At 43.0% G+C, this 20,242-nt stretch overlaps 1 protein-coding gene across 1 annotated transcript; it reads left to right on the top strand.

Annotated features, from left to right (window-relative positions):
* Nucleotides 1–1,050: 1,050 nt before the first annotated feature.
* Nucleotides 1,051–19,674, top strand: LOC116480876 (zinc finger protein 239-like). The gene is made up of 4 exons (XM_058437022.1): nucleotides 1,051–1,128; nucleotides 18,287–18,484; nucleotides 18,607–18,816; nucleotides 18,958–19,674. The coding sequence occupies exons 1-4, from the start codon at nucleotides 1,051–1,053 to the stop codon at nucleotides 19,672–19,674; spliced, it is 1,203 nt and encodes a 400-aa protein (XP_058293005.1).
* Nucleotides 19,675–20,242: the final 568 nt, after the last annotated feature.

Below are 20,242 nucleotides of genomic sequence, written 5' to 3'. Positions count from 1 at the left end.
CACCTGTAGTCCCAGCTACTTGGGAGGCTGAGGCAGGATGATCACTTGGGCCCAGGAGGTTGAGGCTACAGTGAGCTGTGATAATGCCACTGCACTCCAGCCTGGATGACAGATTGAGACCCTGTCTCTAAAATAAAATAAATAAAATAAAATAAAATAAAATCCAGGCACAGTTCCTGCTTATGCCTGAGTAGTACGTTTCAGTTTCCTGCCAGCTCTCAGAATTAAACCAGACAATTGCATCCTCCTGCAGGAACTAGGGGCATAAAGCTCTCTTGATAGTGAAAAGCCTGCCTCCCAAAGCCCTTGGTTGTTCACTTATTCCCGAGTGAAATATCTCTGTGATCTTGCCTGTTGCAGTGCCCTCCTCTCCTGGGCTGTAAGTAAAAATGACTGATAAATGCTGTCAAAATCACCTATGAGGTGTTGAGTATGCTTCAGCCATCCCACGACCCAAGGGTAGGAATTCCTTCCTCACCCACAGGGTGAAGAGGAGGGGATGACAATTGGCATCATGAACAGGATGGTCCCAGGGCCCCTGGTGAGCTGTAATTAACTGTTCTTGGCGGATAACTGGCTCCATGACACAGCAAAGGCTGCCTGGGCCCAAACTGGCCGTTGCTGGTGGGCTTGTGGTTTGGCCTTCATTGTTTTCACTTCTTCCCACCCTAGGTGGCTCTTGTCTCCAACATGAAGATTGTTATTGACTGTACAGTGGCATACGGTGCTCTTGGGTTTGGTGTGTTCATAGGTGGTTTCTGAGGCTCCCTCCTGTAGAGATCAGCAACAACACAGCACCCTGAGCAGCTGGTGCTTGAGTTCAGCTTACCACGAGTCAGGCCAGATCTCTTTTGTTGCTGTGTGTACTCTGTGAACCATCACTGGCTACTTGGGGGAGCTATACAGATGTTATTTGTGATTGTACACCCACCCCCTGGGAGAGGTCCACCCTTCCTGAGGTTAGTGGAAAGGAAGAAAGAAGACCACCACTCCAGGGAGAATTAAACATGGCACCGTGGATGCCTAGTGAGTGTTTTTCAGGCAAGAGTAATGGCCTTACCTGGCACTGGTGCTGTTGCTTCCCCTGCTTCTGTTCAGCATGCTCTCCTGGTGTCTAAGAGCACGAAGGTATGAATCCGTTGTAGCCCACAACCCAGGGGCTGACGAAAAAATAGAAGGAGCATTTGGTACCAGCCTCTCTTGCTGGAGGATGTAGCTCACTGCTTTCCCCATGCAAAACCCCTAGCCAGTACACCTGGGCTTTGCTTAGTATGGCTGCTTACCAAGAAGCCGGAGGGCTAAGCTTGTAGTGGCACAGCTTGTTGGCTCCCACCTGGGCCATAAACAAAATGACCTTTCTGGATGTGGATCCTAACCCTGGAGATATTGATTGGCCCTCCCTGTCAGAAGAGGCAGCTGCCTGCAAGGTGGGCCATTGGGCCTTTGAACCTTTCCCTGTTCTCACCCAGAAGGTCCACATGGTGATGGGACAGTGACTGAAATGGAAAGCTGCAACTTATTGTGGCTAGGAATCTAAAATATTGTTTGGCAATTTATATATAGACAGCAATAAAAAAGCCTGTGTCATGGAAAAGGCGGGACTGTTGCTAAGGATAGTTTCAGTCCACCCACCACTGGGCCATGGGCCTTGCAGGTTTCCACTGCAGTACTTTGCTGCCTAAGTCTCCATTGCAAGAAAAATCCTCCTCTGTAGGGTCATAGGGAAAAGCCACCCTATGGCACTCTGTGGCATTGTGAGGGGGTTAATTCAAACCCAGCTTAAGCCTGAGGTTCTTAAACCCTGTAAACTAACCATTGCCTTGCAGGGAAGGAGGAGGCCTCTTACCCTGATGATAATAATTTGAGGCTCTCTGGAGAAAGAAATCTGTAAATATGAGCAGAATAAAAAGAACTTCACCTCCTTGTCTGTATGTTTTTAGGGGTTTCTGAATATAAAATAGAGACTAAATAAGTATGCCTCACCTTAACTCTTGTCTCTCCTAGATACCCCATGGTCATAGCACTTAACGACCTTAAAATGTACTGTGGTGGATGTAGAATCAGTGAGCAATAAATTAAAATGAAGTCATTGGCACTTAACAACTTGGCTTAATGAAAAGGGACCTTGTGAAAACCACAGTTAAAATAATATCGGGCTGGGCATGGTGGCTCATGCCTGTAATCCCAGCACTTTGGGAGGCCGAGGCGGGTGGATCACTTGAGGTCAGGAGTTTGAGACCAGCCTGGCCAACATGGCGAAATCCTGTCTCTACTAAAAATACAAAAACACAAAAAACAAAAACAAAAACAAACAAACAAAAAAACTAGCCAGGTGTGGTGGTGCATGCCTGTAATCCCAGCTACTCGGGAGGCTGAGGCAGGAGAATCATTTGAACCCGGGAGGCGGAGGTTGTAGTGAGCTAAGATTGCACCACTGCACTTCAGCCTGGGTGACAAGAGTGAAACTACATCTCAAAATAAATAAATAAAAATAAAAATAAATAAAATAGTTAATATGGCCAATGTAAACTAAAACAGGGCCTTCAAGAATTAAGGCTGGGCGCGGTGGCTCCCAGCATTTCAAGAGGCTGAGGCAAGCAGATTGCTTGAACTCAGGAGTTCAAGACCAGCTGGGGCACATGACAAAACCCTCTCTGTACTAAAAATACAAAAATTAGCTGAGCATGATGGTGCACACCTGTAATCCCAGCTACTCGGGTGGCTGAGGCACGAGAATCACGTGAACATAGGAGGTGGAGTTTGCAGTGAGTCAAGATTGCACTACTGCACTCCAGCCTAGGTGACAGAGCAAGACTCTGTCAAAAAAAAAAAAAAGAATTGAAACTTGTATGAAGGGGTGATTATCCCCACTACACCTGCATTTAGCAGCCAAACTTGGCCTCTTTAACCTCGAAAGCGTGAATGTGAATAGTGGCCTCGTGGTGGACTACTGGAACCTTAAGGTCTTCAGACCTGATACCCAGTATTATTGAAGTTACTGACTCTATCTAATAAGCAACTGGTAAATATTTTGCTATTACAGATTTGGCTTGTATTAGGGTTCTCTAGAGGGACAGAACTAATGGAATATACATATACATATATATATATGTATATATATATAAAATATGGGAGTTTATTAAGGATCAACTCACACAAACACAAGGTCCCACAACACGCCATCTGCAAGCTGAGGAGCAAGGAGAACCACTCCAAGTTCCAAAACTGAAGGATTGGAGTCCAATGTTCGAGGGCAGGAAGCATCCAGCATGGGAGAAAGATGTAGGTGGGGAGGCTAGGCCAGTCTCTCTTTTCACATTTTTCTGCCTATATATATTCTAGTCTTGCTGTCAGCTGATTAGATTGTGCCCACCCAGATTAAGGTGGGTCTGCCTTTCCCAGCCCACTGACTCAAATGTTAATCTTCTTAGGCAACACCCTCACAGATGTGCCCAGGATCAATACTTTGTATCCTTCAATCCAATTAAGTTGACACTCAGTATTAACCATCACAAGTCCACCCATTGTCAACTTGAACCCATACACATCTCCTGAGATCCTACATAATCTTCAAATAAAGACAATAATAAGGTCATAATTATGCCTAACATAATACAACTATCCTTCATACAATGGGAAATGTACCAATTCCCAACCCAAATACTGTTACATAAAGTTAACAATACATAAATGCTGATGTGAAGTCAATAAATCTTATGCCACATGATCAAGGGAAAGGAAATAAAATGAAGATTTTTTTTAGTACAAGTATATATATGCACAAACATGTTCTTAACAAAAGAGGGAGGAAATACTCATGACAATTACAGTCCTCATTTCTGCAGCTGGTCACGTGATCATAGCTGGTATTGATGACTACCTTCATCTACTACCCATTCTGTATTCCCTTTGCCTTCAGCAAGCACCTCAGCAGGTCATGGTTTTTTTTCCTGGTGGAGTGACCCAAACCTTCATTCCTGAAGGGTCTGAGTTATTTGTAGTCCTGGCTGGATTGGGCTGTTGTAGTTTCCCATTGACCTAATTACAGTGCATGGTAATACTAAGAGACACCCTAATGGATCTCCTGTATTCCATGCATACTCTTCCTTACCTCCATTGTGGAGTAGTAGACTGATTCCATCTTGATAGTCCGGGTCAACCACCCCAGGCAACACTGTAACTCCCTTTTATTTTTTATTTTATTTTTATTTTTTGAGAAGGAGTCTCACTCTGTCACCCAGGCTGGAGTGCAATGGCATGATCTCAGTTCACTGCAACCTTTGCCTCCTGGGTTCAAGCAATTCTCCTGCCTCAGCCTCCGGAGTAGCTGGGATTACAGGCACATGCCACCATGCCCGGCTAATTTTTGTATTTTTAGTAGAGACAGGGTTTCACCATGTTGGTCAGGCTGGTCTCGAACTCCTGACCTCATGATCCGCCCGCCTTGGCCTCCCAAAGTGCTGGGATTATAGGCGTGAGCCACCGCGCCCGGCCCTGTAACTCCCTTCTTAGCCTGTTCACTTAAAGGTAGAAGAAGCCCAAAGTGTCCAGGTGGCAATCTTCCTGTTTAATGGACTTGTTGTTGGGTCTCCTGGTGGCAGTGTTCCCCCCTATGGAACTAAGACCTCTAGGCCAGCAGAACGTAATGATGCAGGAACAGGAAGCAAAAATTTTGCTTGTGGAACACTAGGGGTGATGGTAAGTGGTGCCACTTTCACTTCCACCCCTTGATTCCTGGACCCATGAATCCTGGCTACGGGAGAAACAGTACCATATATTGGACGCTGATTCAGAGCATACACAGCCTTCTGGAGAACTTTGCCCCAGCCTTGCAAAATTTTGTCACCTAGTTGGTGTTATATTTGTGACTTCAAAAGGCCATTCCACTGTTCTGTCAATCCAGCTGCTTCAGGATGATGGGGAACATGGTAAGACGAGTCAATTCCATGAGCATGAGTCCACTGCCGCACTTTTTAGCCATAAAGTAAGCACCTTGGTTAGAGGCAATGCTGTGTGGAATACTGTGATGGTGAATAAGACATTCTGTGAGTCCACAGATGGTAGTCTTGGCAGAAGCATTGCATGCAGGATAGGCAAACCCATATCCAGAGTAAGTGTCTATTCTAATGAGGACAAACCTCTGCCCATTCCATGGTGGAAGAGGTCCAATATAATCAACCTGCCACTAGGCAGCTGGCTGATCACCTGAGGAATGGTGCCATATCAAGGGCTCAGTGTTGGTCTCTGCTACTGGCAAATAGGGCACTCATCAGTGGCCATAGCCAGGTCAGCCTTGGTGAGTGGAAGTCCATGTTGCTGAGCCCATACATAACCTCCGTTCTTGCCACCATGGCCACTTTGTTCATGGGCCCATTAGGCGATGACAGGGGTGGCTGAGGAAGGAGACTGAGTGCTGTCCACAGAACGGGTCATCCTATCCACTTGATTATTAAAATCCTCCTCTGCTGAGGTCACCTGTTGGTGAGCACTCACATGGGATACAAATATCTTCACAGTTTTTGACCACTGAGAGAGATCCATCCACACACCTCTTCCCAAATTTGTCACCAATTTTCCAGTAATGCTTCTTCCAAGTCCCTGACCATCCAGCAAAACCACTGGCTACAGCCCATGAATCAATATATAATAGCACATCTGGCCATTTCCCCTTCCATGTAAAGTGCACAACCAGGTACACTGCTCAAAATTCTGCCCATGGAAAGATTTCCCTTCACCGCTGTCCTTCAGAGATGTCCTAGAAGGGGGCTGTAGTGCTGCAGCTGTCCACTTTCAGGTGGTGCCTGCATATCGTGCAGAATCATCTGTGAACCAGGCCCTAGTCCTCTTTTCCTCTGTCCACTGATCATAGGGAACTCCCCATGAGGCCATCGGTGCAGGCTAGGGGAGAGAAGGCAGGGTGGCAGGAGTGGAGACCATGGGCATTTGAGCCACTTCCTCATGTAACTCACTTGTGTCTTCAGGACCTGCTCGAGCCTGATCACGTATATACCACTTCCATTTGATGACGGGATGCTGCTTCGCATTACCCACTTTATGGCTATATGTGTCAGAAAGCACCCAGTTCATAATAGGTGGTTCAGGTTGCCAGGTGACTTGATGACCCATAGTCAAACCTTCAGTTTCCACCAGAGCCCAGTAGTAGGCCAAGAACTGTCTCTCATAAGGAGAGTAGTTATCTGCAGAAGATGGCAGGGCCTTGCTCCAAAATCCTAGAAGCTTCCATTTTGATTCACCTATGGGGGCCTGCCAAAGGCTCCAAACAGCATCCCTGTCTGCCACTGACACCTCCAGCACCATTGGATCTGTTGGGTCATATGGTCCAAGTGGCAGAGCAGCTTGCACAGCAGCCTGGACCTATTGCAGAGCATTCTCCTCTTCTGGACCCCACTCAAAACTGACAGCCTTTTGGGTCACTTGATAAATGGGCTGGAGTAACACACCCAAATGAGGAATGCGTTGCCTCCAAAATCCAAATAGGCCCACTAGGCATTGTGCCTCTTTCTTGGTTGAGGGAGGGGCCAAATGCATCAACTTATTCTTCACCTTAGAAGGAATATCTCAACAGACCCCACACCACTGGACCCCTAGATATTTTACTGAGGTAGAAGTTCCCTGAATTTAAGTTGGTTTTATTTCCCATCCTCTGGCACACAAATGTCTCACCAGTAAGTCCAGTGTGTTTGCTACTTCTTGCTCACTGGATGCAGTCAGCGTAGTGTCATCAATGTAATGGACCAGTGTGATATCTTGCGGAAGTGAAAAGTGATCAAGGTGCCTCCAAATAAGAAAAAGCGATCAAGGTGTTTCCGAATAAGATTATGACACAAAGCCAGAGAATTGATATACCCTGGAGGTAGGACAGTAAAGGTATATTGCTGGCCTTGCCAGCTGAAGGCAAATTGCTTCTGGTGGGCCTTATGGACAGGAATGGAGAAAAAGACATTTGCCAAGACAATGGCTGCATACCACCTACCAGGAAATGTGCTAATTTGCTCAAGCAGTGAAACCACATCTGGTACAGCAGCTGCAATTGGAGTCACCACTTTGTTAGGCTTACAATAATCCATGGTCCTTCTCCAAGATCTGTCTTCTGCACAAGCCAAATGGGAGAGCTGAATGAGGATGTGGTGGGAATCACCACCCCAGCGTCTTTCAAGTCCTTGATGGTAGCACTAATCTCCACAATCTCTCCAGGGATGTGATACTGTTTTTGATTTACTATTTTTCTAGGTAAAGGCAGCTCTCATGGCTTTCATTTGGCCTTTACCACCATAATAGCCCTTATCCTACCAGTCAGGGAGCCAATATGGGAGTTCTGCCAGCTGCTAAGTATGTCTATGCCAATTATGCATTCTGGCACTCAGGAAATGACCACAGGATAAGTCCGGGGACACACTGGACCCACTGTAAGTTGGGCCTGAGCTAAAATTTCATTAATTACCTGATCTCCATAAGCCCCTACTTTAACTGGAGGACCAGTGAAGTTTTGGGTCCCCTGGAATCAACGTTAGCTCAGAGCCAGTGTCCAGCAGTCCCTGAAATGTCTGATTATTTCACTTTCCCCAGTGCACAGTTACCCTGGTAAAAGGTTGGAGGTCTCCTTGTGGAAGGATGGGAGAAAGAGTCATTATGTAAATTGTTGGTAATGTAGTAGGGTCCTTCCTCAAGGGGACCTGGTCTCCCCTTCATTCAAGGGGTTCTGGATCTGTAAACTGGCTCAAGTCTGGAAATTGATTGAAGGGTTGTGATTCTCTATTTTGTTTTTTTGTTTGTTTTTGTTGTTTGTTTTTGAGACACAGTCTCCCTCTGTCATTCAGGCTGGAATGCATTGGTGTGATCTCGGCCCACTGCAACCTCCACTTCCTGGGTTCAAGCAATTCTCCAGCCTCAGCCTCCTGAGTAGCTGGGATTACAGGTTTGCACCACCATGCCTGGCTAATTTTTGTATTTTTAGTGGAGATGGGGTTTCACCGTGTTGGCCAGGCTGGTCTTGAACTCCTGACCTTAGGTGATCCACCTGCCTTGGCCTCCCAAAATGCTGGGATTATAGGCGTGAGCCACTGTGTTGGCTGATTCTCTGTTTTTATAATTCAAATTAGACTTTTGTCCCTTCAACTTAGAAATTTTCTGCTTATATAAATTAAGTAGGAATGCAGTAGGCTTCCTATCACTTTCACTTGTAGGAACACCATGATTAGCCAATGCTAGAGCTCTACATCAGTCAGACTCTTCTGATTGCCACTTTGCCTCTGCTGTCCATTACAGTAGCCATGCCCACCTTGCCTTTGATGGTTGAGTGCTGCCACTTGGCCCCTGCCACCTCGGGATCCAATTATTCCCATTGTATTTAAATTTTGTAGTTGAGTGTCTGCAGTTCCTACTGTTAGATCTGACATACAGAGAAGAGCAATTAGAGGGCTCTTCAAAGATGCAGGTGTTGCCCTCACAAATCTGTTTCACAAGGTATTGGTCAAGAGTATATCTTCTGGACCCTCCCAGCTGGGATGAGTAGGTCTAAAGTGACTAATCCACTCCACCATCCCAATCTCCCTAAGCCTTTGTATCCCTTCCTCTACATTAAACCAAGGGAGATGAGGCATTTCCAGCTTGCTCACAGTGGATCATCTTCTAATCTGTATTTTAGTTAACCAAGCAAATAAACTATTAGAACCTTTTTTAACTACCCAAGTGGCAACATTAAATGCAGAGTCCCTACTTAGTGGACTCAAATCAATAAGTTCAGCCTGATCCAACTCTATGTTCTTTCCACCATTATCCCACAACTTTAATATCCATTCCCATGCCTGTTCTGCAGATTTATTTATGTGAATTAAAAAACTCAAGCAGTTCTTTTTGAGTATAGTGCACACTCTCAACCTCACCTCCAGGGGCCCGTTGGGACTTTAGTTATAGGTCTAGAAGCAAATGGGTGTTGGGGGTGGCTCCTGAGGAAAATCAACATTATCTTGCCTGGCAACCATCACCATTGCCTCAGGCAGCACAAGGTTTCTCTCCTCAGACAAAGGTGGAAAGGCTGATGGCAGCATGGGTCAGGGAGGGGATATTGCCACTACTGGGGATGGGGAAGCTGTTTCTTCTGGCAAAAAAGATTCATCAGAGTTTACAAACTCAGTGTCCTTAGCTTCATCAGGGTCCTCCCACACATCACCATTCCAAGTTGCAAGTCCTATTCTTTTCCAGTCAATGCCCTCACTTTTGCAATAGATACCTAGTGAGGTTGTGCATTCACCTTTTGTTGCAGGTCAGCCACTCGCATGGTAAGAGCTTGTGTCTGTTTTTCTACAATTTTCACTCTTTCTCTACAGGAGATAAGACTCACTCAGGGCAATCTTAGCAGATTTGAGTCTCAGTCTCTGCTTCTGAAGCAGGGAGAGAGAATCCCTGAGTTCATTTTCTTTTTTTATTTTGACGGAGTCTCACTCGGCTGCCAGGCTGGAGTGCAGCAGTGCAATCTCGGCTCGCTGCAACCTCCACCTCCTGGGTTCAAGTGATTCCCCTGCCTCAGCCTCTTGAGTAGCTGGGACTACAGGAGTGCGCCACCACGCCTGTCTAATTTTTTTTTGTGTGTGTGTATTTTAGTAGACGGGATTTCACCATGTTGGCCAGGATGGTCTTGATCTCCTGACCTCGTGATCTGCCCACCTTGGCCTCTCAAAGTGCTGGGATTATAGGCGTTAGCCACCGCGCCCAGCCTAGTTCATCATTTTCTTTCACCACTTTGTCCACTGAATGTGGGAGCAACCAACCAGCTTCATTATGTTTTTTGGTTCTCCACATATGGTCAAAGTTATTATATATAGGGTTACTAAACTCCTTGCCTGTCACGAGCAATGAATCAGGAGTGTCAAATGCATTTATTTTGCATAACTATCTAAACAGGACTATCAGTTTTTTTCATACTATTAGAAGTAGAGTCCTTGGCATTTTTGGGTCTAATCACAGCAAGCAGCCAACTCCAGAAACCCCAAAACCAATGAAAGAAATTCATACTTAATATTCTCTTCCTCAGAACCACTTCTGGTACCAAAATCTGTATTAGGGTTCTCTAGAGGGACAGAACTAATGGATTATGTGTATTTGTCTGTGTGTGTGTGTGTATGTGTATATATATATACACACACACAAATACACATATATATATGTATAGAGGGGTTTATCAAGTCTTTTTTTTTGAGACAGAGTCTCGCTCTGTCACCAGGCTGGAGCGCAGTGGCGCAATCTTGGCTCACTGCAAGCTCCACCTCCCGGGTTCACGCCATTCTCCTGCCTCAGCCTCTCCGAGTAGCTGGGACTACAGGTGCCCACCACCACGCCCAGCTAATTTTTTGTATTTTTAGTAGAGACGGGGTTTCACGGTGGTCTCGATCTCCTGACCTCGTGATCTGCCCGCCTCGGCCTCCCAAAGTGCTGGGATTACAAGCGTGAGCCACCGCACCCGGCTGGGTTTATTAAGTCTTAACTCACATCATCACAAGGTCCCATAATAGGCTGTCTGCATGCTGAGGGGCAAGGAGAGCCAGTTCAAGTTCCAAAACTGAGGAGTCTGCTATTTGAGGGCAGGAAGCATCCAGCATGGGAGAAAGATGTAGGCTGGGAGGCTAGGCCAGTCTTTTTCACATTTTTCTGCCTGCTTATATTCTAGTCATGCTGGCAGCTGATTAGATTGTGCCCCACCCAGATTAAAGGTATGTCTGCCTTTCCCAGCCCACTGACTCAAATGTTAATCTCCTTTGGCAACACACTCACTGATACACTCAGGATCAATACTTTGTATCCTTCAATCGTTGACACCTGGTATTAACCATCACATGGCTAATATGCTCTGTTCAGAGCCTATTTCAACAGCCTCTAGGCCATAGTTTTCCTTCATCTCTAAAGGGACACAGTATGCCTCTAGCAGGTTATCCATGGGGTACCGTAGCAGCCTTGTCATCACACAGTCTTTGTAGGCAAGATCTCAACTGCATCCAAATTTCTCTAAGAGGACAACTATTATATCACATTGATGACATCTTCTGAGAAGATATTTTGACACACTAATTCAGGACATACAAGTACTGAAAAAGGAGCACACAAAAAGTGGTCTCCACATGTTGTGTAAGGGGTCTTGCCACCTGTGTTAAATTCCTGAAAGTTTGGTAATCTGAGGGTCATTTCATCCCTGACACCATCAAGAAGCAGCTATTGACTTTCTCAGTACACACAATGTTAATACAAATATCTTTTAGTCCTCTTTGAGATCTAGAGGTGACATATTCCTCATTTACAAGTTTTACTGAATTTCACTGATGCTGTTACTTGCAAGTTGGCTCACCTTAAATGGATTCCTTTCAACAAAAGGCTTTAGAATCTGTCCACATTGCAATACGACAAGAATCCCATGAGTCTCCTCAAAGACTCCTTTACCATAGGGGCTTTAGCAGCCTTCTCTCATAACTCATGATGGCCACAAATTGCCCATGAGCCCCTGATGCAAGAAACTGCCCTCTTTGACATTGCACTGTACATCATTAGAGCAGCAACTGTTGGTCACATACTGGGGTCTCTTGGAAATAGAGGCTTTTACAGGTCCTGAGCTTGTGACCCCCCATACCAGCTGCCCATTGTTCTTTGGGTCACAGAAGCAGGGCCCTGCAAGTTTGGCACAGCTACCAAAACCTCCTTGATGTAGGATGGAGCCACACCCGAGCCCTCTGGCATACTCCATCTGTGGGAGGGGTGGCTTTCTTTGTTCTCAGTCTCTTGGCAAATGCCATGGTACTGGAGGAGGTCCTTGGCTACCTGAGGATCCCTGTGAGATTAACTGAACAGAAATAGGAGTTTCTAGACTATACATGCTGGAGCTCGGTGGAATGTTGCTGCTTGCCATCCTTTATTCGGGATGCTCCTGACCAAGGGTCAGCACCAGTGGCCACTTTCAGGCCGTCATCCTAGCACTGGATGTCCTAACCCTGGCCAAAAAAATGATGCTGTCAGTACATTTTTAGGCCATTGCCTAAGAGTTGCCCCCTTTGGGGTAAAGATCTCTGGGAATCTCTTGCTTCACAGATATCCAGAATATAAATCAAAGTAACTGGTGTCAAGGCCACAATACAGGACCTTACCTGAACACACCTTTCTGACCAGACATTACTGATAGTGACCAAGGCACCTCACAGAATACACAGTGGTGAGCTTTTGAAAAAGGCATTCAATGAAAGTTGTACCTCCCATCTAGGCCCCAAGCAGCTGGTTTAGTTAGGAGTTCTCCGATTTAAGTTACAAAGGAGCAAATGGATACCCTGCTGTGTATCACTATTGCTACAGACATTGATTGAATTTATGTCCCCTAGGTATAGCACTTCCTATGCCAGTGCCACACAGGTTCCCAGACTGTCTTCATTGGCCATAAAGGGGGACACTTCTAAAGTTTATGTTTTTGATGACCATCTTGCCATATTGCCCCTTTCTGTCAACTTAATCTTGAAGTGCTTATCCACCTCTTGTCTGCCCTGCTCAGACCATCATACTCCGTTCCTGGAATGAAGCCTGGCACACAATTGTCCCATAATAACATATCTATTAGATGGATGGATGGTGATTCCCAGGGCTCTTCTATGCATCTTCAAAAACTACCCTGTGGACCTTCTGTTCTCTCTTACAGCAATTCTCTCAAAACATTATTCACAACTCTCTTACACATTCTCAAGACTTAAAGCTTGTGATTCTCAAATTGTTATCACTCTCTCACTTGTCTCATTTGCTCTAGAGTCCTACAGTATTTTACCTACTTAACGTTAAATTCTTCTTGGGTTTTAATTCTAACTTTCTCAATACAGTAAAAACTAAAAAGTAAAATTATATCTCACAAATCTTAAATTTTCACTTCACATTTTTAATTCATCACTTCACATTTTTAATTCATTAGGTCTACTATAACCGACAAAAATGAAATCACTTTAAATCTTCTAGCTCTCTCAAAATTTTTTTTTGAGATGGGGTCTTGCTGTGCTGCCCAGGCTGGTCCTGGACTCCTGGGCTCAAATGTTTCTTCTGCCTCAGTCTCCTCAGTGGCTGGGATTACAAGTGTGAGCCACCATACATTATCACACTCTTGTTGTTTTGCAGTTCTTGTTTCACTTTTATAAAGTGTCTTCAAAATATCTTCTTATTCTTACTTTCTACTGACATCACCCACAAGCAGATCCATATATTTATTATGATCATGCTCTGATTAATCTAATTCATGATAGAATTAGACTTAAAATGTAAAACTTCAAATTTCTGATTTACCTTGTTACTAGCCTGGCAGGATAAATCTATTTCTCTCCTCTTACCTAACACCTAAAATGTAGGTTTTTTTTTTTTTTTTTTGAGACAGAGTCTTGCTCTGTTGCCCAGGCCGGAGTGCACTGGTGCGATCTTGGCTCACTAGAAGCTCCACTTCCCAGGTTCAGGCGTTTCTCCTGCCTCAGCCTCCCGAGCAGCTGGTACTACAGGCGCCTGCCACCACACCTGGCTAATTTTTGTATTTTTAGTAGAAACGGAGTTTTACCATATTGGCCAGGCTGGTCTCGAACACCTGACCTTGCAATCTGCCTGCCTTGGCCTCCCAAAGTGCTAGGATTACAAGCGTGAGCCACTGTGCCTGGCCTAAAATGTAAGTTCTTTAACAAGCCTCACATGTGGCCACATTTAGCCTGACCAAATTTATTTTTCTCTGTTGCCCCAAACCCTGCCTAATTCCATTTGGTAAAGTCACCTAGATGTCTTTCAAACATGTAGTGCTCCTTACCTCGTTTGCCCTTTTCATTCTAGTGTGTATCATTCCTGTCCAGATGGTTAAATGAATGAATAAGTGAAGAGTGATTAAAGCAGTGCCTTGCATATATAATAAAGTTTTATTGCTGTTGTTCTTGTTACATACATTTTAGGTTAGAGCTGAAGTTTTCTAATGTTGTTTTTTTTTTTTTTTTTGAAACGGAGTCTCGCTCTGTCGCCCAGGCTGGAGTGCAGTGGCGCGATCTCGGCTCACTGCAAGCTCCGCCTCCCGGGTTCACGCCATTCTCCTGCCTCAGCCTCTCCGCGTAGCTGGGACTACAGGCGCCCGCCACCATGCCCGGTTAATTTTTTTGTATTTTTAGTAGAGATGGGGTTTCACTGTGGTCTCGATCTCCTGACCTCGTGATCCGCCCGCCTCGGCCTCCCAAAGTGCTGGGATTACAAGCGTGAGCCACCGCGCCCGGCTTCTAATTTTTTTTTTTGTGAAATATCCATTAGCTGCATTATTCATGTACACAAAATGACTGTATGTTAATCTAATATTAGATTATCTAATACCTGATTATCTGATACCTGACCACATTAAGTTCTTGACTAGTTTTTTTTTTTCCAATTAAGCTTTTCTACCCCCAGAGAGAAAGATCCCTCTTTTACTCTTCCTTCCTTTACTAGGTAATGTGCAGTAGATATTTCTTTGTTGATTGTATAGCCTGGGTTGTGAGTACTCTTTTATATTTATTCACACAGAAAACCAAGGAACTCTTTTTGAGTAGATATGCTAAGGTGAAAATATTCAGCTTGATTATTGGGTGTAAATTGGCAAGAAGTTTAAGGTTTGTGTTTTGAAATAGCTTTCCAAGAAATTGTGATGCATGCAACTTACTGGTATGTGTCCACTGATTTACTACTCATTCAGATAATTTAAAAGAAATCAGAGATAGAGCAACACCTGCTAGGACCTTAGGGTGCATTTGTGGCAAAAGAACAAAACCAGCATGAAAATATTTTAAAGTTAAACAGTTAGAAGGAAATATTTGTTATAGAGCAGTGCCATACAAAGTGATAAAGGTAATATCACCACCTTTTAACTGTAAAGATTTATGAAGATTTTTTTGGGATATTATGAGATAATAGCTATTTCTTGAAGGCATCCAGCTGCTGAGTAGGCTAAGACTGAAAGGCCCAGTAACCAAGTGGATGTTTATAATGCAGCTCTGTGGTTGGGGATGAGCAATTATGGAGGAAAGATTGTTTGGATTGTGGACAGCAGAGGATAGTGATTGTGGTAATAAGGAGTGACAGTTGCCAATAGCAAATAGAATCCATTTGTCAGATCTGGTCTGTGAGTGTGGACTTTGTTTCTCAGTCCTTTGGGACACTAGGCTCAGGGATGTGGTAGGTTTTTGACCATAGTATTGTTAATATTGTGTTGAATCTGAGTAAGAACAGGGTGATAGTTGTCAGAGGAAACTTCATAATAAAAAGATATGGTTGATTATCATGATTCATGGTATTTATGTTCTGGAAAGTTACCACAAGCACTGAATTAATGAATATTGAATCATTGCTCCCAGAAGAAATACAGGGTTAGTTCCTGCCAGCCTCTGCCCACAGTTTTGTTAGCTGATCCATACATAATCTTTTTTAACATGGGTTTATTTTTAAAAATATTTTATATATAGCTGATTTATTAATATTGAATTTATGGCCAATGGCACTAACATCTCATGCCTGAATAAAGCTAATTTAACACACATATATTCTCCACAGGCACATCACAGCCTTCTTGCGCTTAGGAACACGAGAGACAGTACTTCAGTCCTACACTAGGGGACTATTTTAAACAGTGAAATCACCAGCAAAACCCACAAAACTGAAAAATGTGGCACTAACAGTACCAGGGAAGGGCACTTGTTTATAGTATGAGAACTGAAACAAGAAGCTAGAGCATTGCCTTGCTTAGTTTCACCTGGGAATGTGTGTATTGGGTGACTGAAATTTTTAAGTGCTCAGTGCATGTTCTTGACAATGAAAGCACAAACAGTCTTGATTTTGGGTTTACAAATAAGTTTTAATGAGTAGATGAATTTGTTGTCACAAAATCCATGAATAATGAGGATTAACTGTATGAAGATCAGTAAAGATTCTAAGATTAGGTTGAAAACTGTGGTCTTTAAAGCTTACACTGGAAAGAGAAACCAGACATGCTGAAATAAATAAATGGTTAAAAATTATATATGTATATTCATATATGTAATATATACACAGTTATATATATTATATGTATATGAAAAGTAAAGGATGACTTTATATATACAAAAATAGAGTTGTGTGAAGTACAAGACTGTTTATGAAATAAATTGATAAATAGGGAAATTCTATGATTTGATGGCTATGACAGGTTCATTAATGACAACTGTGGTAGAAGAAAATGAAGATACAACAGCAGAATAAAACTACACACCTGATCTTGTTTCCGTAGCCTACATGTATGCTTTTTTTTTTTTTTTTTGAGACAGAGTCTCACTCTGTCACCCAGGCTGGAGTGCAGTGGCGCAATCTCGGCTCACTGCAAGCTCCACCTCCCGGGTTCACGCCATTCTCCTGCCTCAGCCTCTCCGAGTAGCTGGGACTACAGGCACCCGCCACCACGCCCGGCTAATTTTTTTGTATTTTTAGTAGAGACGGGGTTTCACTGTGGTCTCGATCTCCTGACCTCGTGATCCACCCGCCTCGGCCTCCCAAAGTGCTGGGATTACAAGCGTGAGCCACCGTGCCTGACCACATGTATGCTTTTTCTGGACATTGGCTTTTTGTGTGAATCAGCTAGAGTAAGAATTACTGTCTGGGCAATAGGAGTTTTCTTTTGCACATGGAAAATTATTGCTGTCCGAAATTGTAATTTGGTGTTGATGAGTGGAAGAGAAAAGAAGGGACAGGCAAGGTGGTTCATGCCTGTAATCCCAGCACTTTGGAAGGCTCAGGTGGGCAGATCACTTGAGATCGGGAGTTTGAGACCAGACTGGCCAATATGGTGAAACCCCATCTCTACTAAAAAATACAAATACCACTTACTAGTATGTGTCCACTGATTTACTACTCATTCAGATCAGATAATTTAAAAGAAATCAGAGATAGAGCAACACCTGCTAAGACCTTAGGCTGTGGTGGCTCATGCCTGTAATCTCTGCACTTTGGGAGGCTGAGGCAGGCAGTTCGCCTGAGGTCAGGAGTTCGAGACCAGCCTGGCAAAGATGGTGAAACCCCGTCTATACTAAAAATACAAAAAGCAGCCGGGCACGGTGGTGGGTGCCTGTAATCCCAGCTACTTGAGAGGATGAGGCAGGAGAATCACTTGAACCTGGGAGGTGGAGGTTGCAATGAGCCAAGATTGTGCCATTGCAATCCAGCCTTGGCAAAGAGCTAGATTCTGTCTCAAAAAACAAAAAATAAAAAAATAAAAACAAAGAAAAAATTAGTGATGCATTGGAAACACATGTATTAGTGAGTATTTTACAGCAGGAGATAATTATCTACATTTGCCTCCTCCAAACTTAATTTTTCCTTTGCTGTTGCCCCTCAAACACTATCACCTAATTTTTTTTCTGGCAATTTTACCTACTATTCAATGCTTTCGATGATTCCCCTTCATGCCTCTACCATTCATCCTAAAGTACCATTTGTTGTATTTGTTTATTCCACTTTATCCAGTTTTGAAGGTCACATTTCTAAAGTGCCAGATTACTGTGTTTTTATTTGCAGATTCCTCTCCTTTTTTCATATTCAGTTTGTTTTGTCTAATCCTAAGGGAGTGAGCTATATGCCTTCAGGATTACTTTCAGACCAGATGCCTGGGCTATCCTAGAGCATTTGCATATTACATCCCCTTTCCACATGAAATGTGTTAATATTTATAAGATATGGTAAACTATTCTAATTTCTAGAATTCTGGAAAGTTGACCTGATGGAGAAGAACCAGGAAAACCAAGACTAGCATTTGAGGAAAGCTGGTTTTGCCACCAACAAAACACAGACAGAAATAGTGTTTTAGGAGAAACATTTAATGTAAATTCAAACCTTGTTCCAATGAGAAAAATACCTGATAAATATGACTTATGTATAATGAATGTGAATTATATTTCAGAATTAATTGTTAGTAATAGAAACTCCTTTGTAAGGAAGCTTGATGAGCTCAGTGCAGATGTGCAATTGCTCCTTCGTATGACATGAGCATCCTTATGCCAGAGAGAAACCTTTTGAGTGTGACAGAAATGAGAAAGCCATCTGTCAGAATGAGGACTTATTTCAGCATCAGGATATTCAAACTCTGAAGTAAATTTTTGAATATCTTGAGTGTGGGAAAGCTTTTCATGAGGAGGCAGCCTTCAGTACCCATAAGAGAGTGTGCTTCTGGGAGAAACCCTGTGAATATAATGAACAACTAAGAGCCTTTTCTGACAATCCAAACCTCCTTGTTTATCAGAGTACTCACACAAGGGAAAATCACTATGAGTTTAATGACTGTGGGAGGAGGTCTGTTGGTGAGAAATTTCTAAATAAACACCATGGAGGAATCATGGGGAAAAAATACTATGAGTGTGAGAATAATTTTGGCAAAAGTCACTCTTCATTGACACTGAAAGAACTCAAAAAGGAAAAACAAGCTTTGAATGTAATGAAGGTAGGGAAATCTTTAAGAAACCAAGTCTCTCTCAACAGCATACATACACAGAAAAGAAAGTCTTTCAAAATAGTCATTATGGGAGTTCTTTTTGGCATGTGTCAGTTCTCCCTAAACATCAGCAAACACATGTAGGAGAAAAATTCTATGAATATAATGAGTGTGGGAAAGCTCTCAGCCACATTTTATCTCTCATGGTACATAATAGGATATACACAGGGGAGAAACCTTATGAATGTACTGAATGTGAGAAAACCTTCACAAATAGGTCAGGCCTTACAGTTCATCGGCAGATACACACAGGGCAAAAACCCTATGAATGTATTGAATATGTCATGCACATTCAATACCTACAAATGCAAAGTGTCATTAGGTTATGTGACTTATATCTGAAGGGAAGCCTTCAGATATAAGTCAGGCCTTACAGTACATCAGTACATCGGAGAACACACACAGATGATAAACCCTATTAGTGTAGTGAATGTGGAAAAAAATTCTGTGAGAAGTCAAATCTCCAAGTACATCAGAGAACTCACACAGGGGAGAAATCCTATGAGTGTAAAGAATGTGGAAAAACCTTTGTTTACAATTCATTCCTCATAGTACATCAAAGGATACACATAGGTGTAAGACCCTATGAATGTAACGAATGTGGGAAAACATTTTCACAAAAGCCAGACTTCACTTATCATCAGAGAACTCATACTGGAGAAAGGCCCTGTGAATGTAATGAATGTGGGAAATCTTTCTCAGTGAAGTCAAAACTTATTGTGCATCAGAGAACTCATACAGGGGAAAAACCCTATGAATGTAATGAATGTGGGAAAACCTTTTCCCAGAAGTCATCTCTTATAGTACATCAGAGAACACACACAGGGGAGAAACCATATAAATGTAATGCATGTGGGAAAAGTTTTTCCCAGAAGTTATCCCTTACTGTACATCAAAAAAGACATAAAAAGAGAAGCCATATAAATGTATTCAATGCAGCAAAACATTTAACCAGAATTCAGCTCTTATTAAACATCAAAGAACTCACTCAGGAGAGAAACTTCATAAATATAATGAAGGCAGCAAAACTTTTTACCACAAGTCATCCCTCACAGTACATCAGAGAACCCACACAGGAGAGAAACCCTGCAAATGTAGTGAATGTGAGAAGACTTTCTACCAGAAATCATCACTTATAGCACATCAGAAAACACGCAGAAGGCAGAAATCCTGTGAATCTACAAATGTGGAGAGCCTTTTGTCAGAATTCACTAATCTGAGAAAGTACAGAGAGAAGAAGTCCCTGTTAGCATCTTCTGAAAGTCCAGAAACCTTTTCTTACGTAACCTGCTCAGTTTACATTAAAAACAGTGAAGGGGAGAAACTTTGTAAGTATGAGAAATATTTTGCCCAGAAATAAAGGGCCATCTTAGTTAGCAGCAGATATTTGATATTTGAAACATCTTATGAATATTTTGAATAAGTTGTAGCTTTGAAAATGATTCATTTTTGGTTATACATCAGAGATTTTAGCTCACTGGAAATATACCAGTTTGGTAATTGAGACTAAAAACTTCCTCTAGAAATATTATACTAAAATTCTTGTTTCTGATATACCAAAATTTTATTGAAAATATTCAGTTACAGACATACTGTGTACTAGGAATCTAACTTCAAAAAGCACAATTAGGTCGAATAGTCATAAATACACCAAACACAAATGCAAAGTGTCATTAGGTTATGTGAGCGTGCTTTATTTTTATTTTT

This window comes from Hylobates moloch, unplaced genomic scaffold (assembly GCF_009828535.3).
Source record: "Hylobates moloch isolate HMO894 unplaced genomic scaffold, HMol_V3 SCAFFOLD_3, whole genome shotgun sequence".
NCBI lineage: Eukaryota > Metazoa > Chordata > Mammalia > Primates > Hylobatidae > Hylobates > Hylobates moloch.
The sequence above is the reverse complement of the archived record's forward strand: the minus strand, read 5'-3'. Positions and strand labels throughout refer to the sequence as shown.

What these genes read in the sequence shown, in the direction of transcription:
- LOC116480876 (XM_058437022.1), top strand. Translation starts at nt 1,051, where the DNA reads ATGGCCTTACCTGGCACTGGTGCTGTTGCTTCCCCTGCTTCTGTTCAG. An exon ending in TGGTGTCTAAGAGCACGAAG is followed by an intron (nt 1,129 to 18,286) that starts GTATGAATCCGT and finishes CTTGTTTATCAG; the next exon opens with AGTACTCACACAAGGGAAAA. An exon ending in AAGCTTTGAATGTAATGAAG is followed by an intron (nt 18,485 to 18,606) that starts GTAGGGAAATCT and finishes CCTAAACATCAG; the next exon opens with CAAACACATGTAGGAGAAAA.